General features: G+C 42.6%; 2 protein-coding genes across 2 annotated transcripts; one reads left to right on the top strand and one right to left on the bottom strand.

Annotated features, from left to right (window-relative positions):
- The first annotated feature begins 774 nt into the window (after positions 1-774).
- mtap (methylthioadenosine phosphorylase) lies at positions 775-18,291 on the top strand. Its single transcript, XM_070552594.1, has 8 exons — positions 775-929; positions 2,041-2,127; positions 2,244-2,302; positions 2,402-2,569; positions 6,639-6,741; positions 12,685-12,924; positions 17,133-17,255; positions 17,474-18,291. The coding sequence occupies exons 1-8, from the start codon at positions 906-908 to the stop codon at positions 17,510-17,512; spliced, it is 843 nt and encodes a 280-aa protein (XP_070408695.1). The 5' UTR covers positions 775-905; the 3' UTR covers positions 17,513-18,291.
- A 790-nt stretch (positions 18,292-19,081) lies between these two features.
- Positions 19,082-20,663, bottom strand: cdkn2a/b (cyclin-dependent kinase inhibitor 2A/B (p15, inhibits CDK4)). Its single transcript, XM_070552593.1, has 2 exons — positions 20,386-20,663; positions 19,082-19,483 (listed from the first exon to the last, which is right to left on the bottom strand). The coding sequence occupies exons 1-2, from the start codon at positions 20,515-20,517 to the stop codon at positions 19,229-19,231; spliced, it is 387 nt and encodes a 128-aa protein (XP_070408694.1). The 5' UTR covers positions 20,518-20,663; the 3' UTR covers positions 19,082-19,228.
- Positions 20,664-20,948: the final 285 nt, after the last annotated feature.

The following is a 20,948-nucleotide window of genomic DNA, read 5'->3' as shown; positions in this document are numbered from 1 at the left end:
AGTCAAGCTACGACATGTGCTGTTGGAAAGCCAGCAAAGAAGGTGACCGGTGAGCCAACACTAAGAACGCACAATTCCCCCCATGACTTGTACTTTGAACAATGGAACTACCAACCGTTCCCTATCCACCGAGCGGAGGGGTCTTGATGGAACAAGCCTGTTCTAAAGGTAAGAAGGAGCAGTTACCCAAAGAGCCTTATACACCAGAGTTAGCACATTGAAAATGACCTGAAGTGCACGGAGAGCCAGTTCAGAGTTTCCAGCACAGGAGTAATGTGCTCCCTGCGTGTCATGCCTGCCAACATTGAGGTAAACATTGAAAGCCAATTTACGGTAAACTTATTCACGCTAACCCTAACCCATTGTAATCAGATTATAAGGAAAACAGGAGGGTGCATCCAATCGATCATCACAAACCATCTGTAGCAAGCACAGGGCAACAATGGAAAAAAACAACTCCCCAACAGGAAAAAGCCTCCAGCAGAACCAGGATGGGTCAGTTAGGATCTGGGAGGACAAGACAAAAACGCCAGTGTGTTAAGCCAGTCAACATGCTATGGAAGATAAACAGACAAAACAAAGCAATATATGTAAACAAACTCGGTGAATAAAGATAGTTATTATTAGTGCTAATAATGTGAATAACCAAAATGAATGAAAATCATGGTCAGTCATGGGATCATGTTTGCGGGCAAATTATCATAAAAGCAGGAGGTGTGGGGGGAAAAACGAAGAAAAAGAAAAACTAGCTCATTTTCAATTTTTACAAATTTGCTACTTTTACTTTGAAAATACCCAAACAGGAAAGGGAATGTCTCGTTTTGCTAACGGATGTTGTTAACGCTAGACTTCCTTCCTCTATTCCTGTCAAATCTTCACCTTTTCTTGCCAGAAAAAAAGTTGTCATGGCGTCCTCGGTGCCCATTAAGGTAATAACGTATATTTTATCGTTAGGTTGAGGGAATTAGAGACGGATTATTGTGTGTTTGACAACGCTGACGAAAGAGAATGACTCGAAAACAATTAGTTGATATGTAGCCGCTACCTACCTGGAATTGAAGGGGAAATGAGCAAAATTGTAATTGTTCTCACTGTGTAAAGTTGACATTAGGAGCTTCATGACAACAGTTGGCATCTCTGTGTTAACTTGGAGGTCGTGATTAATAAAAGGTACCACACTAATTTGAAGTAACCGTGGTAGAACTTGGCACGTGGCGAGCCGGGCATGTTCTGGGCATGCGCGTGGCAGTTTTCACCCTGACCCAGACACCTGGCATCAAGCTGGCAAGCAGAATTACAAAAAAGTGGCATTCATTTAAAGGTTTGCACAAAGAAAACAGCACCAACACGCCCAGATGCCTTGATCTGTCTTCAGGCTTTCCAAAAGTTCATTAAAAGCTTTTATTTTTATTTTCAAGATTCTGGCTTTTTTAATTTATTAGAATCTAATCTTAATACATGATTTCAATCAGAGCTCCGGCATTTTGATAACACAACAGCTAGACCTAGTTTGCATACTCTCCCCATTGGGGTTGCAACAATATGAAAATTTGGCCCAATACCGATATTAATGTTGCTGTTATGGTTGATGCAAGCAGAATATTTAATACCTTGCTTTATTTCAAGAAAGTTCTCTCTCTCTCTCTCTCTCTCTCTCGCTCTCTCTCTCTCTCTCTATATATATATATATATATAGATGTTCATGTTATAAACACAAACCACACCAATTCACACCTCTGAGATGATTATCATCATTGTCACATGACAAATATTGGTTGTTAATGTTGACCCAGTTTTAATTATCGGACCGATACAGGTAAGTTAAAATATGACTAACATCGGCCGATATTGATGCTGATATATATATCCTGCATCCCTACTCCCCATGCTTTCTCTCCCAACACCAACCCTGGGTCCACAGATCAGAAACATGCATATTACGTCAAAAACTGTAAATAAACCTTTAAAATAAACCTTCATTAGATCAGGACATTTTAGCCATAATGTATGATATTCAACTTTTGTAAATTTTTGTTTCAGATTGGAATTATTGGCGGTTCTGGTCTTGATGACCCAGATATCTTGGAGGGAAGAACAGAACGCTATGTTGACACACCGTTTGGGAAAGTAAGCTAGCTGTCCTATTCATTTTACTCCACACTTCCTTCATCACTTTTTATCATCACTTCTCCACCATCCCTCATGTTCTCACCACTTTATGGATTGTTGGTGCTCTCAAACAGCCGTCGGATGCCCTAATCCTGGGGAAGATCAAAAACGTGGACTGTGTGCTCCTTGCAAGGTTAGATTGTTTTATTTTAACCTGTATTAGCACCATCTAGTGGTATCATTTTGAAACTTTGAAATACAGCTGTTGTAATTAGATTTCTGTCAAACGTAGGCATGGGAGACAGCACACCATAATGCCATCAAATGTGAACTACCAGGCCAACATCTGGGCTCTGAGAGAGGAGGGCTGCACACATCTGTTGGTCACCACAGCCTGTGGCTCACTGAGAGAAGAGATTCAACCCGGAGACATGGTCATCATTGACCAGTTTATTGACAGGCGAGTGCAACACAACTCAGAATATTAAATATTTATTGGTTTTGCTGTCATTTACAGAGATGTGACAATTAGAATTATGTAAAAAAGAAAAGAGTTTTTATTCATTTGAGTTTAAAGTATTTCTTTAGAAATTCCGTAGCTCTTTTTTTTTTTTTACCTGTACATCGCTTTGGTCGGTTGTAATGTTGTGTTAAAGCGCTCTAGAAATAAAATGGTATGGTACAGTGATGGGAATTCCGGCTCTTTTTAGAAAGCCGGTTCTTTTGGCTCAGCTCACCAAAAAGAGCCGGCTCTTTCGGCTCCCAAGTGGCTCCTCAGATTTTCTGTTGCGTAGTGCACATTTATAACCAAAATAATGCAAAACTATATGTAAAATCATTTACTAATGTAAAAAAATGCTATATATAAAATATATATCATTTCTATGGATTTAATAACTGAACACTTTCAGAAATCTCCACTTTCCGACTGCTGGCGCTCATTTTCTCACCGTCCTCGTCGCACTCTTCTGTCTCTCGCTCGCCTTTTTCCTCCTCCTCATTCCCTCTCGTCTCCCTCCGCCCGCATGTGCTCTGCTGTGTGTCCGAGTCTGATCCTCCCTCTTCCCCGCCCCTACTGCTCTGTGTGTGGACAGTCTGGACACACAGTTACACATGTTGACCAATCGCCTGTGGCTTTCACCAAAGCAAAAGGGGAGGGGGGAGGGGAGGGGACGGCTCCCAATGACGAGCCGGCTCCCGTCGTTCACTTCAAAGAGCCGGCTCTTAGAGCCGGCTCGTTCACGACCGACACATTACTAGTATGGTATGGTAGTCTAACTCCAACACGCCTGATCTGCTTTAGCTAGTTGCGCCCTTTTTCATTTGTTTTTGTAAGCATCTGAATCAGACTGAGGGTAGATTCTTCTGTCTGAGGCAAGGCTGGAGCAGAGGAGGAAACCAGAACAAGCAATTAAGGATGCCGCCTGAGTATAAGGCTAAAGTGTGCCGTGGATCCAACACAAGGTCTAATGTTAAAGGTGGTAATTATAGGAACCATGAGGAATACAGTGGGTCTGAGTCTGCATGTAGCAACTAGCAGGCAGCAGATACTGATCCGTCTGTATCTGATGTACAGATGTAAAGCTGCAAAGGGAGATCTGAGGAGAAAGAGGACAAACAAGAAAAGTACCGAACATGTGAGAGAGGAAGAAAGAATGTAGTTATACTCTTCTTGTTGGTGAAGGTGAGCTTCGGTTTACCCTAAACCATCGTGTCTAATCCCAACCTCTATGCTTTCTCGTGGTCATTTATACACTCAGGTATTTTGTCTCTGCAGCTCAAGTTCCACATTTCTAGTAGAATATAATCATATCTTTGTTGCTTTTTCAGTGTCATTGACCTCAGGGCAAGTACAGCCTACTCCTGGTTAGCATATGTGCGTAACAGCATTGGGTTCTCAGCACTGTTTCACCTTTTAGCCTGAATCTAAAAGCGGGTGAGTTATGACTCGGCACACGACTAGTTTGGTCTGATGTACATAATAACCTGCTTTCCTACATTTCACAGCTTTCAGCCTGTGTATTACAAGCAGATCAGCTAAGTACCACGGCTTATTTATCCAGAATGAGGAAGGTACTTGTTGGGTCCTGTTCAGACGTCCTAGAGCATGTGACAGCGTGCTGCTGACATCATGTCATCTCTTAATCACTTTTTATTTTATTGTTTGCAAACAAAACCCTTGGCTACTTTGCGAAGCACGTTTTAGTGAGATTTAAATGGTTTTTCATTTCTTTAGAACACAACTTTGACAGTTTTGTCTGGATCTCATTTTTTGCTTTGCTTTTAGGCACGCTGGTCCTACCATTACATAGAACTGCTGACTCTACAGCGGAGAGGAAAATGATTAATATTCTGTGAACCATGAAAGACTCTGCTCGTATTTTTTGGTGTTGAATTAGAAAATGTGAAACACGTGTTAACATAATGGAACTTAAGGCGGTTACTGGAGAATTTGTTTACTCAAGGTGGCGTGAAGGAGAAGAACATTTAGTCAGACCAGAACATGAATGGTGTTCAGACAAAATTAAACTACAGAACTCCTGGGAAATCCTCGAGAGAGAGAGAGTGAAAACGTTCAGCCTAGATGTTGATGTGCAGACGAGCTAGAAGCCAGGGCTGCAACCACAACATCTTTTATATTCTTGCATCATTGGGAGAGAGAACTAATCTCAATTTTTGCAGTAATATCCCTTATTAAAGTCAGTTTGGATTACTTGAAACTGTGATAAATACCTAGATATTAAAGAATTTGATTATCAGATGTGGGAGCCAACATCTAAGGGAGGGTCAAGGCCAGGGGTATCTCTGTCTCTAAAGCATAATCACACCTAATCCCAGAGACTAAGATAAGCTAACAGAAACTAGAAACAGTTTCTTTTGTCATGGGCGTTGGAGATACAAGGCAGGAAAGGAATTCATATTTTGCATGTCTTAGATTATTTTGTTATGACTGTAGGATCACCGTGAAAAGCAAAAGGAAACTAAATGTAACCTTGAATCAGCTGAGCCAAGATTATTCCACTTTCTCACATAAGAAAGTTTGTAATTTTGTAATTACAAGTCCGTCTACACCTTTGATTCATACTTTACACACATTCACCAAAGCAAGTAGAGGGCACGCAGAACAAAAGCGTGGAGCTAAACTGCGGTGGAGCATAAACAGATGTTGTCTGGGATTAGTAGACGGGCTGTTTTGCTGCCTGCGGCTTTTCGGTGGAGGCTGGAGGACGCTTCTGCAGCAATTTAGACCCACTTACCTTCTTCCCAGTAGACGTGAAAGGATAACTTTTTGTTTTTGTCATTCTGTTGGTGTTGGGCAGCTTGGTTCATGTTTATTCTGAAAGAGTCTAAAACTTATTTAAAAAATTTAAGTGTGGTAATGTCTTTGTTTTTGTTAACTTTTCTAGTCCGACGTGTCATTTAAGACCTCCCTGATTGACATCTGCCTACAGTTTTTAGTCGTGAGATACACGATCACTACCACATGGCATTTTACCTTTTGGCGGTTTTTGTTTGTCTTGGATTGGTAGATGCACAACCTGGCCAAAACAAACCTCACCCCGTGGATTCATGATCTGGGCTTGCTCTAGGTTCAGCAATGTGCCCAAACAATGAGATCAGCTACTACCTGAACATCCTGAATGGCCAGGTTGATTATTCACTCATCATCTCTTTCCTCCCTGATGGCATGAGCATGTCAGGATTCATTGGGCTCCAACTGAAAGAGTTTTCCTGGGATCATGAGATGTGGCAGGGTGTGTGACCTTTCATACTTTGTGTAGCAAATTTTTCTGAACAATTTATTGAATTTGACATGTTTAATCTACAGCAGCATGCAAGGTTGTCTCAGTTGGAGGTGTCAAAAGTATTCGCATAGATAGATAGATAGATAGATAGATAGATGATAGATAGATAGATAGATAGATTAAAAGTAAAAGTAATGTAAGTTGAAGTCGTCGTAACCCCCCCCCCCCCCCCCCCAAAAAAAAAGAGACCATTAAAATTTGTTATGTTGACACATTTGGGATGAGCTGGGCTCCTTTGCCCATTGAAAATGAATGCATTCTAGTATACTATAGAATACTGTAATACGTTTTAGTCTTTGTCAGTTTTTTTGACAAACTGCAATGCGATAGGTGGAATTATTATTACTATTTTTAGAATGTAAGGAGTAGAAGGAATAGATAATTCATGAAAATATAAAGAGCAGAACTAAAACGCTGGCTACGATAATTAATCCAGTGAAGTATAGATAACCCAGAGTTTCTTCCAGCGCTTTGTAAGCCTGGCACACACCCGTCTTCCCTCGCTCTCACCATCAACATTTATACGGCTCTCATGGACGACGGAGGGTAAGGAACGAGCCGAGTGTGCATCTGACCCTCGCAGTCCGCCAGGCCTAGCTAGTTTTCTGGGGCAAACCCTGATATCCCAGTTTTAAAGTATCTGTACTTAGTTACTTGACGGCTTTGGTCTCAGTTGCTCTAGTTTTAATTGTCAGCACAACCCACTCTGTTTCTCCTCTCCAGGACCACTAAGAGATCCCAGACACTGTATGATGGGCAGCCCACCAGTCCTCCAGGTGTTAGCCACATCCCCATGGCCGAGCCCTTCTGCAACAGGACCAGAGCGGTCAGTTAGAAAGATGCATTTAACCTTTGTCAAGTTGAATCGACCCTGCAGCTTATAGACCAACACTCTAGACATGGAAGATTTGAGTCACCTCAACACTGTTTCCAACTGTTTGACACCCACATGGCTGCCATGTCCTGTTAGTGTAATTTGGAATCGTAGGATTTCCAAGGACGGTCCCACCTTTCTGCCTCTGATTGGCTGGAAGTAGGGTCGGGCATCGTTTGAATTTAAACAATTCCTCACTGATTATGATTTAGACCTATTTTTACCCAGTTTTCATTATTCTAGAAGAGAAACAGACCTGCTTCACACAGCTGGGCAAAATAGGGCAATTTTATTTTATTGCATACCCAGGTAAGGCACACATATGTTTATCCTATGTACTCTACTTGAATAACATAACCCCAATGCTTGAGAGCCTCGTCTCGTCTCGTCTCGTCTTCCTCCGCTTATCCGGGTCCGGGTCGCGGGGGCAGCATCCCAACTAGGGAGCTCCAGGCCGTCCTCTCCCCGGCCTTGTCCACCAGCTCCTCCGGCAGGACCCCAAGGCGTTCCCGGACCAGATTGGAGATGTAACCTCTCCAACGTGTCCTGGGTCGACCCGGGGGCCTTCTGCCGGCAGGACATGCCCGAAACACCTCCCCAGGGAGGCGTCCAGGAGGCATCCTGACCAGATGCCCAAACCACCTCAACTGGTTCCTTTCGATCCGGAGGAGCAGCGGTTCTACTCCGAGTCCCTCCCGAATGTCCGAGCTCCTCACCCTATCTCTAAGGCTGAGCCCGGCCACCCTACGGAGGAAACTCATTTCGGCCGCTTGTATCCGCGATCTCGTTCTTTCGGTCATTACCCAAAGCTCATGACCATAGGTGAGGATTGGGACGTAGATCGACCGGTAAATCGAGAGCCTGGCTTTCTGGCTCAGCTCCCTCTTCACCACGACAGATCGGCTCAGCGTCCGCATCACTGCAGACGCCGAACCAATCCGCCTGTCGATCTCCCGATCCCTCCTACCCTCACTCGTGAACAAGACCCCGAGATACTTAAACTCCTCCACTTGAGGTAGGACCTCTCTCCCGACCCGGAGTTGGCAAGCCGCCCTTTTCTGGTCGAGAACCATAGTCTCAGATTTGGAGGTGCTGATCCTCATCCCAGCCTCTTCACACTCGGCCGCGAACCTACCCAGCAAGAGCTGAAGGTCAGAGCTGGATGAAGCTAGGAGGACCACATCATCCACAAAAAGCAGAGGCGAGATTCTCCTGCCACCAAACTCGACACACTCCACACCACGACTGCGTCTAGAAATTCTGTCCATAAAAGTGATGAACAGAACCGGTGACAAAGGGCAGCCCTGGCGGAGTGCAACCCTCACTGGGAACAGGTCTGACTTACTACCGGCTATGCGGACCAAACTCACGCTCCTCTGGTAAAGGGACTGAATGGCCCTTAACAGAAGGCCACCCACCCCATACTGTTGCTTGAGAGCCAACAGATGTAAATAAAGTCCAACAGTGTGAAGAATGCAAAAAGATTTATTATAAGTTCACATTCACGTTTTTCAGGTTTTCAATAACAAAAAAAATAAAAAATTGCAAAACAGGACAGAATGATTATTATAATAATAAGTTAGCATTTTCTTTACAAAAATCCCCAAAACAGCTATTCTGCTGGTGGCAGGAGGACAGTCTGCACTTAACAAGGGAAGATGGTTTGCTGCTAAATGAAATAGCCAGTCGTAGGAGAGCCCTTCTAGCCAGTCTGAGGAAAGAAACACGGGACCTTCTTTGGACATCTTACGATTCCAAATGACTTGTCCGGCCAACATGGCGGTAGATTTTATGAGCTTTAAATCCTGAAAAGAAAAGCCCATATTGTGTGGAAGGGATCAATCCCACATTAAGTGGTGATTCAAAAACTGCAAAAGTGTAATTTGTTTGATTTGATTTAACCCTAAAACACTATTGTCGGGTGAATTTCAACCACACAATTCTTGTTATTTTCACTGTGCTGCTGCTGTCTGAGTTGCACGGGTCCTTGGGTAGCTTCAGGCTGCTCACTCATTAATGGTATGTTTGTATGTATTAGGGATGTAAGAAAATATTGATATGGCAGTATATCGTGATTTTTTTCCAGCGATATGACATCGATATTCAACAGCCGTGTTTCTAATTTTTGGAAGAATTTACATGCAAACGTTTGTGTATTTTCTTGTTGTTATTGGTGCAATTCAAACACTGACCGCTAGTTGGCACCAGTGTGCAGTGGGATTAGTTTCCACCATTGAAATGTAAATCCGTCTGTTATGGTTCAGATACCTCATGTTAAACATGTTTGGGCTGTTTATAGAATATTCCTACAATAAATTCAGTCAAAGAAATATTGATACTGAGTTTATCGCAATATATCGTGATTAGAGGTGTAACGGTACGCTAAAATCTTATTCGGTTCAGTTCAGTGTTTTAAAGAGTTTGGTTAGGTTCATTTTCGGTGTATTATTATATTTATTTAATAATATCTAAAGCGGCTCCTGTAGTGAGCAGAACCAGGTGTCATCGCAGGCTGCTGATCTAGCATGATGTCTTTAATTATTTCATACTTTATTTATGCAGCTATGAGTGTCACGTTCATACAGACAAGTGTTGTTTAACTGTTGATGCTCCATGTTTTTATTTCTGCAGCGAGCCTTAAAAACTCACCTCACACCGCCCAGAGTTTCTTCTTTAAAACTCGTATTCAATAACGAGCTTCCTCCGCGCCGTGTTTTTCCTTGTAGGATGAAAACTTAACAGCAATTGTCAACCATTCGGCAGACATGTTTTACATTTTGCCTGCAGTGTGAGGGAAGGGAGGGAGGGAGGGGCGACGCTCCGTTCAGCGTCTCAACAGGCTCCAGTAGCAGCGACAGCCAGCTGGTTTGATCCGCTCTAAAAGACGTTGATCAGAATTTGTAGATCACATTTTTTAAACAGAGATCAGGCACGTGCAGCCATCATGCGTCACTCAATACAGCGTCCGTGCAGAAATTTGCCTAGGAACTTTTATTTGCTGCTCTTAAATCACGCAAATAAAAATTCACTATTTAATGGAAAATGAACCGAAACGGTACGCAAGTGGACCGAACCGAGACGGTTCAACCCCCCCCCCCCCGTGAACTGTTACACCCCTAATGGTGATACATTGTATCGTCTCCCCTGTATTGTGATACGTATCGTATCGCCTGAATTTCACCAATACACATCCCTAGTATGTATGTGTATGTTCACGTTATTAAAGACTCACCTATAGGTCCATGTCAAGAGGATTAAAAAAATTAATAAGAAAAAGTGGTAAAAACTTAATTTCACATATCAGAGTAAAACATTACAGAGCAGGGGTTGTCAAAGACAAGATTGTTGTTTTTAGAGTCCATTAATCTACATATACAACTTCCATAGATGGGCATTGTCCATAGGTGTACAATGTTCTTTAAAATTGCAGTTTTACAGATACAGAGCACATACTAAAGTTACGTATCAGCATCTTAGCTTGTGCATAGTAAACAGCACTGTCTGTCTCTATTGCCCAGCCCACATTAGTCTAACTACATTGACCAGCTGATCATATTTTTTTTTGCCAAAAACTGCAACACCATCAGGTATTCTGCCACAAACTATAATCGGCCTCAGGTCAGTGGTAGACTCACCTGCTCCATGGAAGTTCTCATGCATACTGTTCTCCTCCCACAGCCTGGACACCTCTAGATTCAACTGCTCCATTCTGCTGAAAAGAGCAGAGGCGTCCATTTTTGCCAAATCCCACTGGTGGCAGTTCATCCAAGTAGTTTGACACAAATCTGGGTATCTTGTTGCCGCATTCATCAAGCTCCTTGAGGCTTTGATGTTAACATTCTTTTGAGGACCTTAATGTGTGTTGCACCGTATTGATGTCGTGCACATCTCAAACAGCCCGCTTAGACTCTTCAGTCCACTCGGATGAGAAATAGTTTGAGGCCAATAAAATGACCTCATCCTGAGAAAGAGTTCTCTTGATAAAAAGTTCAGCTGCTCAATCTCAAATATCACTTTGCCATCTATGGTTTGATAGGTAAAATTCAGAGATTAGAACCGATAATTGCAGCACCTCCAGGCTCTGGCACACTGGCAGCCATCTTTTCGGAAATGAAATAGCAAATGTTTTTCTCTGTCGAATATAAGACATTTGTTCTCTCCTCCCATCTATGGTTTTGTCCAGAGGCATGCGTTTGGGTTATTTTGACCTGACGTTGGTGATAGAGAGTAACATATTTTACAAGTGGAATTTAGTGATGCAGTAGGCTGTGCTTTCAGCAGACAAGGCTCACATGTCCCAGGAATGGGTGGATCGGAAATCAAGTTCCCAGCTTCATTTTTGTGTTTTTGGAACATTCTCATTGAAGATTACCTGGCTTTTCAGTCAGTTTGCTGTCTTTTTAAATGTTCCCCCATGGTTCTTATATAAATTTTGTGATATTTATTGTAGTGATACATCGATATGAAATTTTTGGGCCAATTCCGATATTAAGATCACTCTTATGGCCGAAAACCGATATTTGCCGATTCCGATATACTGACGTTAATTCTTCTAAAATCAGCAGACTTTGTATAGAATGAAAATTATTAAAGTTGAATTTACGTTATTATGTACACACAACACGCACATTTACACTTCTGACATGATTACAATCACGGTTCGCATGACTTCACAATTACATGTTATTCCCCTCACCCTCTGAAACAAACAAACAAGTGGAGACGAGATGGAAAAAATATCGGTTGTTAATATCGACCCGATTTTATTTTTGGAACCGATACCGATATGTAAAAAAAAAAAAAAAGGGACCAACATCGGCCGATACCGATGTTGATGCCGAAATATATATTGTCCATCCCAAATTTATTGTATTTTGGATTTATTGTATAGTGTAGTACTTTTACATAAATTGATGAAAACTGTATTTTTTCTGGGATTATATCGGGTAAAATATACTCAACAGTAGTGATGGTGTTACTTCATTGTTAGTGTTCTTGGCTTAAAGGGACTATATCATGTAAAATACAGTTTTTGGAGATTTTGACCAAGTGAAATTGTTCTTTCCTCACGAAAAACACCCCAAAGCAATTTGTGGCATCACACATGTATTTTTCTGTCTAAAATGCAAATCCTCTGCTGGTCTGCTAAGCTGTTACAGATGCCTGGATGGGGCATGTTTGCTTCATGAAGCCCCATTCCTCCCCTGGACTATAAACACTAACACCCAGTCTCTCAAAGTAGCTAGCAGGGAGTTTAATGCCCACAGTTGTGAAGAAGTGATTTCTAATCTAATCTGCACTTTAAATGATGCCTAGAACCCCAAAATGCATTTTTGGCTGCGAGAGGATCCCTGTGCAGTCTTCCTGAAGAATTGACAGAAATAGTTGAATTTATTTTCAGGAGCTCTAAAAAAACCGAGCCAGGATGTGACCGTGATTCCACAGACTGCTTGTTATTCACCGCCCGCACCGGAGTGGGTTTTTTAGACAGGTCAAATGTTACAGCTACCCAATGGATAGGCCAGAGCAAATGAAAACTAAATATCGGCCTGCTCCATGGAAGTTCTCATGCATACTGTTCTCCTCCCACCGCCTGGACACCTCTAGATTCAACTGCTCCATTCTGCTGAGTAGAGCAGAGGCGTCCATTTGTATATATATGTTATTATATGCATTTTAAAAATGCGATGAGTCACTCTGAGGTTTATGTGCACACTGAAGATTGTGCCCAAATACAGAGTTTTACTGGGATTCAAACATTGATTTATGTTGCTCAGCAGTGTCAGACTCTGAAACGCAGTTAAAGCCATTAGGCTCAGCTGTTTGAAACGTAGATAACTGTCATTTTCTTAGTCCTTAACATTATGAAGATCATAACTAACTGTTCTGTGTCAGGTTCTGGTGGAGGTGGCACGGACTCTGGGAGTCAAGTGCCACGTACGAGGGACCATGCTGACTATCGAGGGGCCTCGGTTCTCCTCGCGAGCAGAAAGCCTGATGTTTCGTCAGTGGGGTGCTGATGTCATCAATATGACCACCGTGCCAGAGGTGGTGCTAGCTAAAGAGGCTGGCTTGTGCTATGCCAGTATTGCCATGGCAACAGACTATGATTGCTGGAAGGAGCACGAAGAGGCGGTGAGTCAGTCTCCAGCTAGAAGTCTTTATTATTAACGGCGTTTAAACTTTCCAGAGTTGAGTGAAGATGGTGACTGGAACCTGGTTGCTAATCCTAAATCGTTCCAATAACTCCTGTTATGTTAATGTTTGTTATTGTTATTTTCCATCCGCCTCGTTCCCTATGACTCACGTTCATGGGTTTTTTATCTGGTCAAATAAAGGTTTAATAATAAGAAGCAACAAAAAAACAAAAAACAAAGAGTTTAACATTTAACTGGCCTTATTGGAAGACCAAATGATTCCAGGTGAGAAGATGTTGGCTTGTGTCAACGTATCAGATATGGAGATGGAGTACACCTAAATCCCAGAAATATGTGATAAAATGCAGTAACAGGGAGCTAAGCCCATCTACTTCTGGACCATGGGTCCCCGGAAGAAGGAAAAAAATGAACGCAAGTCAGCGGGGCAAAAACCGCTATTTTCTTATCCCGCTTGTTATGTGCCATGGATTTCACATATGATGTCCGTGAATTTTAAAGAATCTTTTCGAAGAGAAAGAACGTGCTTATTTTCGAATGAGGGGAACACTATTTTAGGTTTTGTGTGAAAATAAGTCCAGGACTACAAATGCGCATCACGAAAGTGACATCATCGAACCAGACTTGGAGAAAACAGAAGGACAATTGTTGTAAGTTCAGCTAAATTCAAATCCTTCCTTCAGGACGAAAGAACCACCATGAATCTGGCCGTTTGGTAAGTAGCAGCTACGCTAGGGGAGAAGAGATTCTGTGGTGATGTTACGTATGCGACATGCCGATGTAGTCATGCTAATTACGAACTTTTACAAGCTGATAAATCTCAATGTACGTGACTGGCGTGATGTAAACACCCATCATTACTTTTCATTTAAATTGAAGTACAACATATGTGTGATTCAGGGTGTGAGGCAAAGCAGATTAGAAAATAGATCTTCCTTGCATTCGTTTTTTGTTCTTCCGGGGACTCGTGAGCCGACCAGAAAGGGTTCCTATATGACCTCATAACAAAAAACTGTGGGCAGATGTTAGTTATGTAAATCAGGTTGTAACATGAGGAAGGGTTGAAGCTGTCAAAGAGACCCAGAGTGACTGTTCACATGAGTCAAATCATTCCTGAGTGAACGCCATCAGTGGTCACCTTTCAGAGACCTGCTGACTATCAATGAGATCCAGATAAACAAATATGTGACTCTTCTGCCAGGCTGAGCAATAAAACAATCCATTTACAATTATTTTCTCATATCTCTCAGGTGTTGATATGATTTTACGACATGTAAAAGCAGTAACTACTGGCCTGAGTGTCACGTCTGCAGTTCTGGTAGCTGAAAATAGTTTTACACCAGATTTTCTATTGGTAACAAATTATCAGAAGTCGGAGCTCATAGTGACACAAAAAGTATCTGGTTGCTGAAGGAATTGTAGTCTGGCAGGAACTCTGGATATTGGACTTGATAAACTGTGTGTGGGCGAATTTTGGCGAATTTGTCACAGATCCAGCGCTGCTCAAAGCTCTACTTCCGAGTTCCTGCAGCTGACCTCTTCCCCCTCCTGTTGCAGACTTCTCACCACATCCTTCAGCCCCCGCTCCCTCATTCACTCCACATCAGCCTCGTACTGCCTCTCCCTGTTCACCCCTCTGACTCCACACACACACACCCCCAGCCAGCTGAGCCTGCCAGCCTCCGGTGCAAACCCTGCCAGAGGAGGTTGAGTCAGTCTGAGTCATCGGCTTTATCGTCCTCATTCTAACAAACACCACAGAAATAAACCAGGGCTCATTAGGCAGGACAGATGAAGGTTAAACAAGGTAAACACACAATGGATAAAACACAAAATATCTGCAGATCCACAACACAAACACACACATTTACACTGGGAGCTTTAAAACAGTGAAACGACAAGTGTTCTTGTTATATTTCCTCCACTTTTTTTTAGAGCTGTCAGCTAGCACAGCGGTGCATTTTCACATGCTCACTAATTTACCAGTTCCCAAACAGCAAAGCAAACACATTTATTATCTGATCGACTGTTGGTTTATTAATGTTCTCACTCATTCATCTCCCTTCTCCTCTAACTCTGCCACAGCTCCACTGACTGAGCATGCGGGCTTTAAACACAGCAGCCAGTTTACGTGGACGAGGCGCTGCAGCATAATGGCTGCATGAAGCTGGACAAAGGAACACTTTCGTTTTTGTTTTCTGATAATGGTGCATAAAGTGTTGTTATCTGTTTTAACGTTGTTGCAGGCCCACACTGCAAGATAACACAGATTATTATGGCTGTGAAAAGCAATAAAGCGTCATACCTATTGCAGCAGAGCAACACAGTCGTATGAAAGGCCGGTGGACACACTCAGCCCAGCTGGTGGCTGCTGCTCCTGAAACCCTAACCCCGGCTTTCCACAGGAGCCGTCAGCAGCACGTTACTGCAGCAGCACGTCATAGCTGCTGATAGGAACCGCTGTGGTCAACAGAACCTTTTCCACTGGAGCCGTCAGCAGCGCGTTACTGCAGCAGTCGCGTAAGCTGCTGCTTGGCCCTTCCCACGAGACGCGAAGCAGCATGGAGCAGCTGTCACCGACCGAGCAAGAAGTCACACGAGTGACTTCGTCAGTAAACACAACAACAAGCAGGAGAAAACTACAACATGGTTTGTGTTTTATGTTCTGTCCGTTTCATAATCGCCAATACGGACCTGAAAAACAAAGGAGACCGCTAGCTAGGTGATAACTTCTCACGGGGACGCACAGTTAGTAACCTTTTTAAAAGTAAAGCAACCGGAAGGCAGTACGTTCTTTATTCTGAAAATCTCGGGAGCTTCTCTCCATTTCCGTGTCCGATTTCCTGTCTTTCCGTCTCCAAAAATGTCGAACTTGACCCGTTTCAGAGGCGTCGCGCGTAGAAATTAGAACCGGCGCGTAAAGGCCGCGACATGCTGCTCCTGAGACGCGGCCGACTCGCGCTGCTGACGGCTCCAGGGTTACCCCGGCTTTCCACTGGAGCCGTCAGCAGCACGTCAGCAGCGCGAGTCGGCCGCGTCTCAGGAGCAGCGTGTCGCGGCCTTTACGCGCCGGTTCTAATTTCTACGCGCGACGCCTCTGAAACGGGTCAAGTTCGACATTTTTGGGGACGGAAAGACAGGAAATCGGACACGGAAATGGAGAGAAGCTCCCGAGATTTTCAGAATAAAGAACGTACTGCCTTCCGGTTGCTTTACTTTTAAAAAGGTTACTAACTGTGCGTCCCCGTGAGAAGTTATCACCTAGCTAGCGGTCTCCTTTGTTTTTCAGGTCCGTATTGGTGATTATAAAACGAACAGAACATAAAACACAAACCATGTTGTAGTTTTCTCCTGCTTGTTGTTGTGTTTACTGACGAAGTCACTCGTGTGACTTCGTGCTCGGTCGGTGACAGCTGCTCCCCTGCTGCTTCGCGTCTCGTGGGAAGGGCCAAGCAGCAGCTTACGCGAGCAAGACGTGCTGCTGCAGTAACGTGCTGCTGACGGCTCCGGTGGAAAGCAGGGGTAGTCCTACTGCTGTGTGTGTTTTATTATGTTATGGTGCAGTTTCTGTTATTTATATGTGATAATAGCTTTCACACATTTATGCAAGCTAATATTAATACTATTATAGTCTTTTTCAAAAATATTTTTAAAGAGCAGGATTTGTTTTTCTTAGTAAGTTAAAAGACTCACGAGCTTTATTCACACAGAAGATAAACGTGATCATTTCAGCCAGAATCGTGGTGTGCTTCACAGGAAGAAGGTTGTGAAATAAAACGGTGGAAGTTGCAGCTCAAAAGAACTGCACCTCTTCACATCAGCAGACCCTTAAGGTCATAGGTGGGGGAAGGAGGAAGACCTCATCAGGCAACAGCAGAGATGAGTAATGAACTGGTTTCCTCCTCCAGCCAGACGCCCACCTGATCCTCCAGGCTGGGAGCGCTTGGCGTTGTCACTTCCATGAAGTGATTTGTAAAGCACCCTTTTGTCTTGCTCTTCTCTTTGAGCCGACCGGGGCTAATGCAGCTCCTATAGTCAGGACACTCGGACTCGTCCATCAGGGCGGGGTGGCGAATCAAGGAGGCAAAACAATTATAGAAAAGATGGATTTAATCAGAAATTCAGAGCGCTCATTAGGGAAGCAAAATTAGCATTGTTGCAATATTGTCTCTTTTATCCATCTTCTAGGTCTGTGTTGATAATGTGTTGAAGACAATGAAGGAAAATGCAAACAAGGCGAGTAGCATCCTGCTAACAGCAATACCACAGATCAGTCAGATGGACTGGACCCAGACCACCAAGAACCTGAAAGTATGTTCATCTAAAACCCGCATCTCCTTTTATTATTTGTTTTTGTTTCCAACTGTTCCTCAGAAATGATTTTAAAATAATTACATCTGTTTACTTCTCCTTCGGTCTTTCAGAGCGTTTTGCTGAAGAGAAAAAGCACTTCCTGAACAACTTTCATATCCCTAAACGTGGTTTTGTTTGCATGATATAGAAAATAAGCAGTTTTCCTCTCTTTTCAGTCAATGGCTCAATCTTCAGTAATGCTCCCAAAACACTGAAGTTAGCGACTGCAGCAGAAAAAGGAAACAACGACCAGACACCACCTTCAGATCAACGAGCCTGATTCTGAATCTGCGTGTGGATCCGTCAGCAGTGAATCATGGAAGTGCCTGACTTAACGAACACGCCGTTCATCCAGCTGCAGGATTAGACGTCAGCCATATAAGGAACTGATTCATATAGACCACTCTATCTCCTCTGCTCACATATACTCCCTCACTGTCTTTTTTCCAGTAAAACACTTTAAAGTTACACTTGTTTGCTCTAATGTTGTATGAAGTTAATACACATAGAAAATATTGATCATTTCAGTTCATGCAGGTTGTAAACACACAATTTACCGTCATTCCGACTCGACTTTAGATGTTTAAATGCCTGAACACGCTTTATGGGGGAGTTCCTAATACTGGCAATGTTTCTCTGCTTTTGTGATCACTTTTTTATATTTTATTAGGGGGAGAAAAAAAGCTATTTTTGCTCAAAAGCAGTTACAAGTGAAAGAAAATAGTGTTTTATTTTAGCTGCTGCTGCACTGATTGCAAATTTGTTAGAGGACTTGAGAAGCATATGTATTTATAATCACCCACTTAAATGCACCTAAACATTGCATTTTATGGGCTCTGGTCTTGTAATGAAACTGGCACGTCATCCAGGCCACTAAGTTAGTGTCTCCTGTTCCGTTTCGTTTGTAGTCTCATTGCCCTGCATGTTGCACAATGGTTGCTTCTGTTTACTCTCTTTTCTTGTTCCTTTTTAAGAATAAAGTTTAAATGAGTCATGTGTTGTTCATTCATTGTGTTCAGAGAATTGAGGTCATGACCTCTGCTATAATAGCTAATTAGTTTTTCATTTGTGCTGTTTAATGAATAACTTTCAGATTATTACTACTATGATAAAAGATGGTTTCAATTTCTGGTAAAAAAAAATGTAACAGGCAAGTGTTCAGTGGGAGCTTTAGGGGATTTTCTTTAGTTAAATAACGATTTGATTAAACCGGAATGCAGCGAGAACAGCTGAGACATTTTTGGTCCTAAACCAGTTTCTTCTATGTTGCAGCAATAAAATAAAAACGTGTAAATCAATGTTTTTCTAGACCTTATAGGTGGCTGAAACTAATTAAATCCATTTAGTTAAAACTATAATTTACAGCTTTATTTCACCAACAAAAATATATAATTACTATGTTTAACGTTTAATTATATTTCTTATTTTATCTTTATTTCTTATAGACTCAACAAGGGGGAAAATCTCTTCATTCTCTCAAATAAAATGTCAAAACCAAAATAAAACAGCAGCTTCAACATTTCCAGTGACTTTTTTATCCCGTTAATCTGTAACCTCTAAACAGGGTAATATAGGGAAAAAACTTTTATTAAAGTGCGCAATTACACAAATAATAATGCACCTAACATGAACTTCAGAAATTTAACACATTTAAACATGTATTTAAATTATTTTTGGTTAAATATCTGACATGAAAACTGAAATCTTTATAATCCGCGACATAAATTATCCACAAAGGAGAGTGGAGCCACATCCTTATTGGTTTTAAAGTTCATAATCACCACGAACACATTTTTGTTAAATAGAATAAAACAAATAAATACTGATTGTGTAAAAAGCGGATTCTGTCCCAGGCTGTCGGGCCCGCTCGGGCCTTTTCGGCTCCTTATTCAGAACCAGCTAGAATAAATAAAGCCAATAAGGGCCGATAATTATTTCAGAGTCTCCAGGAAAGCAACGACCTCCGCGTGGCCGTTCTCCCTGGCCAGATCCACCGGGAGACGGCTTTGATTGTCCCGGGCCTGCGGGTCAGCCTGAGCGGCCACCAGCAGCCGCACCATGTCCACAAACCCGGTCCGGGCCGCGTCGTGCAACGGGGTGGTCCTGGTGCTCCTGTCCGCCACGTTCGGATCCGCTCCGTGCTGCAGCAGCGCCTGGGCCACCGGCCAGCTCCCCATCATCATCACCTTCATCAGAACAGCGGCGTTAGTCTCATTATTCTTATTTCTACGGTGGAATAAACACTGTATGAGCCATGCAAAAGCGCATATTACTCAGAAACAAGTGGAACGTTTAACATAATAATAACAAGTAAAATAATTTCTTTTTTTCTAAAATTACAAATTCTGCACGGATTTGTGAGTCTGAGCCAATATTTGTTATAAAGCAACAAACTTACAACTTAAATTTGCGACATTTTCTCCGAATGTACAAACTGCGTTTTTGCCATCGCCATATATACGGGTTTTTGCCCAATTTAATATGGAAAAAGTAGAATTTGACTTTGTTTTAACAGAAACAGATTTGAAATGAAAAACTGATCGTTTTTTATTTATTTAAATAATTTCAATAAAGGCTGTAGGTTTGGAGCCAATAAACTCGTTTTTCTTATAACGTCCAGAACCGGCTCGGTCCAGAATTAGCTTCACGTGAAACATTCTTGGGAAAAAGGAAATGTGTAATAACCTGCGTTATAACCACTAGACTCCATTATATAGTTTTAATTTTACTTTAACATAACAGTAATATGAATGACGTTACTATCCAGATAAACAGCCTTGTTATGCTAATCTGAGTTTGGCCTCGTTTGTAAAACGTTAATAGTGTCGCGTGCTCCTTCAATTTCGACACGGAGTTTCGTTTCTTTTAGCTCGAATCGTTTAAAGGCAACTAATTGCCTTTTGTTATTTCGTAATAAAAATAAAGCAATAAGAAATAAAATTAAATATGAACTTTTAATTCAACAAAAGTCAAACGAGTCGCGCGGCACGCGCCGTGTTTAAAGCCCCAACAGCGTCCGCTGAGACAAGCTAATCCCGTTCATCAGGGAGATTTATCTGCCGAGACGCATCTGGAAGCACCGACTGACCTGCACAGCTGTTCGCCCAAAACGGTTCACCCCGTTCACCGCAGCTCCTCTCCGCAGAAGCGACTCCACATCGGCCGTGTTTCCTTTCGCCGCAGCAGTCGTCAGATCGTCCTGGAGAGTCATCATGGTCATGTCCACACAGAGATCCGGAGCGGTGACAGGTAGCCAGCTGCCTGCCGGGGATGCTTGCCTTCGAGATGCGACCGCTCAGAAACAAACGTCAGAACTCTCATTAAAAGTAATTATTCGGAGATTTTGTGGAGTTGTTCGGTCTCCGGTTTGGCCCCAAACCCTCAAGGCTCGACCCTTCGTGGTGAACGCCGCTGGTCTGAGTTTGGGTCCGTGTTTATGTCTGCTCGGGTTCGGCGTCAGTCCCGGGTAGCTGCCTGGGCTTGTTTTGAGAAATGAATGGGTGGCGTCATCGTCGGCCGATCATACGCATGCGCAAAGAATCCTCATCCAAATACGTAGCAAACATTCCCGTGGATGGAAACTCCATTCTATTGGCTTACAGCAAAAGTACACTGGCCAATGAGCAAGCAGTTAAGTAAAAAAAAAAGAAT

The sequence above is a fragment of the Nothobranchius furzeri genome, chromosome 6 (assembly GCF_043380555.1).
Source record: "Nothobranchius furzeri strain GRZ-AD chromosome 6, NfurGRZ-RIMD1, whole genome shotgun sequence".
Classification (NCBI taxonomy): Eukaryota; Metazoa; Chordata; class Actinopteri; order Cyprinodontiformes; family Nothobranchiidae; genus Nothobranchius; species Nothobranchius furzeri.
This window is presented reverse-complemented; position numbering and strand designations above follow the sequence as displayed.

Coding starts and splice junctions, on each gene's coding strand:
- mtap (XM_070552594.1), top strand. CDS start 906: ATGGCGTCCTCGGTGCCCATTAAG. Junction 2,128..2,243: donor TTGACACACCGTTTGGGAAA/GTAAGCTAGCTG, acceptor GCTCTCAAACAG/CCGTCGGATGCCCTAATCCT. Junction 6,742..12,684: donor TCTGCAACAGGACCAGAGCG/GTCAGTTAGAAA, acceptor GTTCTGTGTCAG/GTTCTGGTGGAGGTGGCACG.
- cdkn2a/b (XM_070552593.1), bottom strand. CDS start 20,517: ATGACCATGATGACTCTCCAGGACGATCTGACGACTGCTGCGGCGAAA. Junction 19,484..20,385: donor TTGGGCGAACAGCTGTGCAG/GTCAGTCGGTGC, acceptor GTTCTGATGAAG/GTGATGATGATGGGGAGCTG.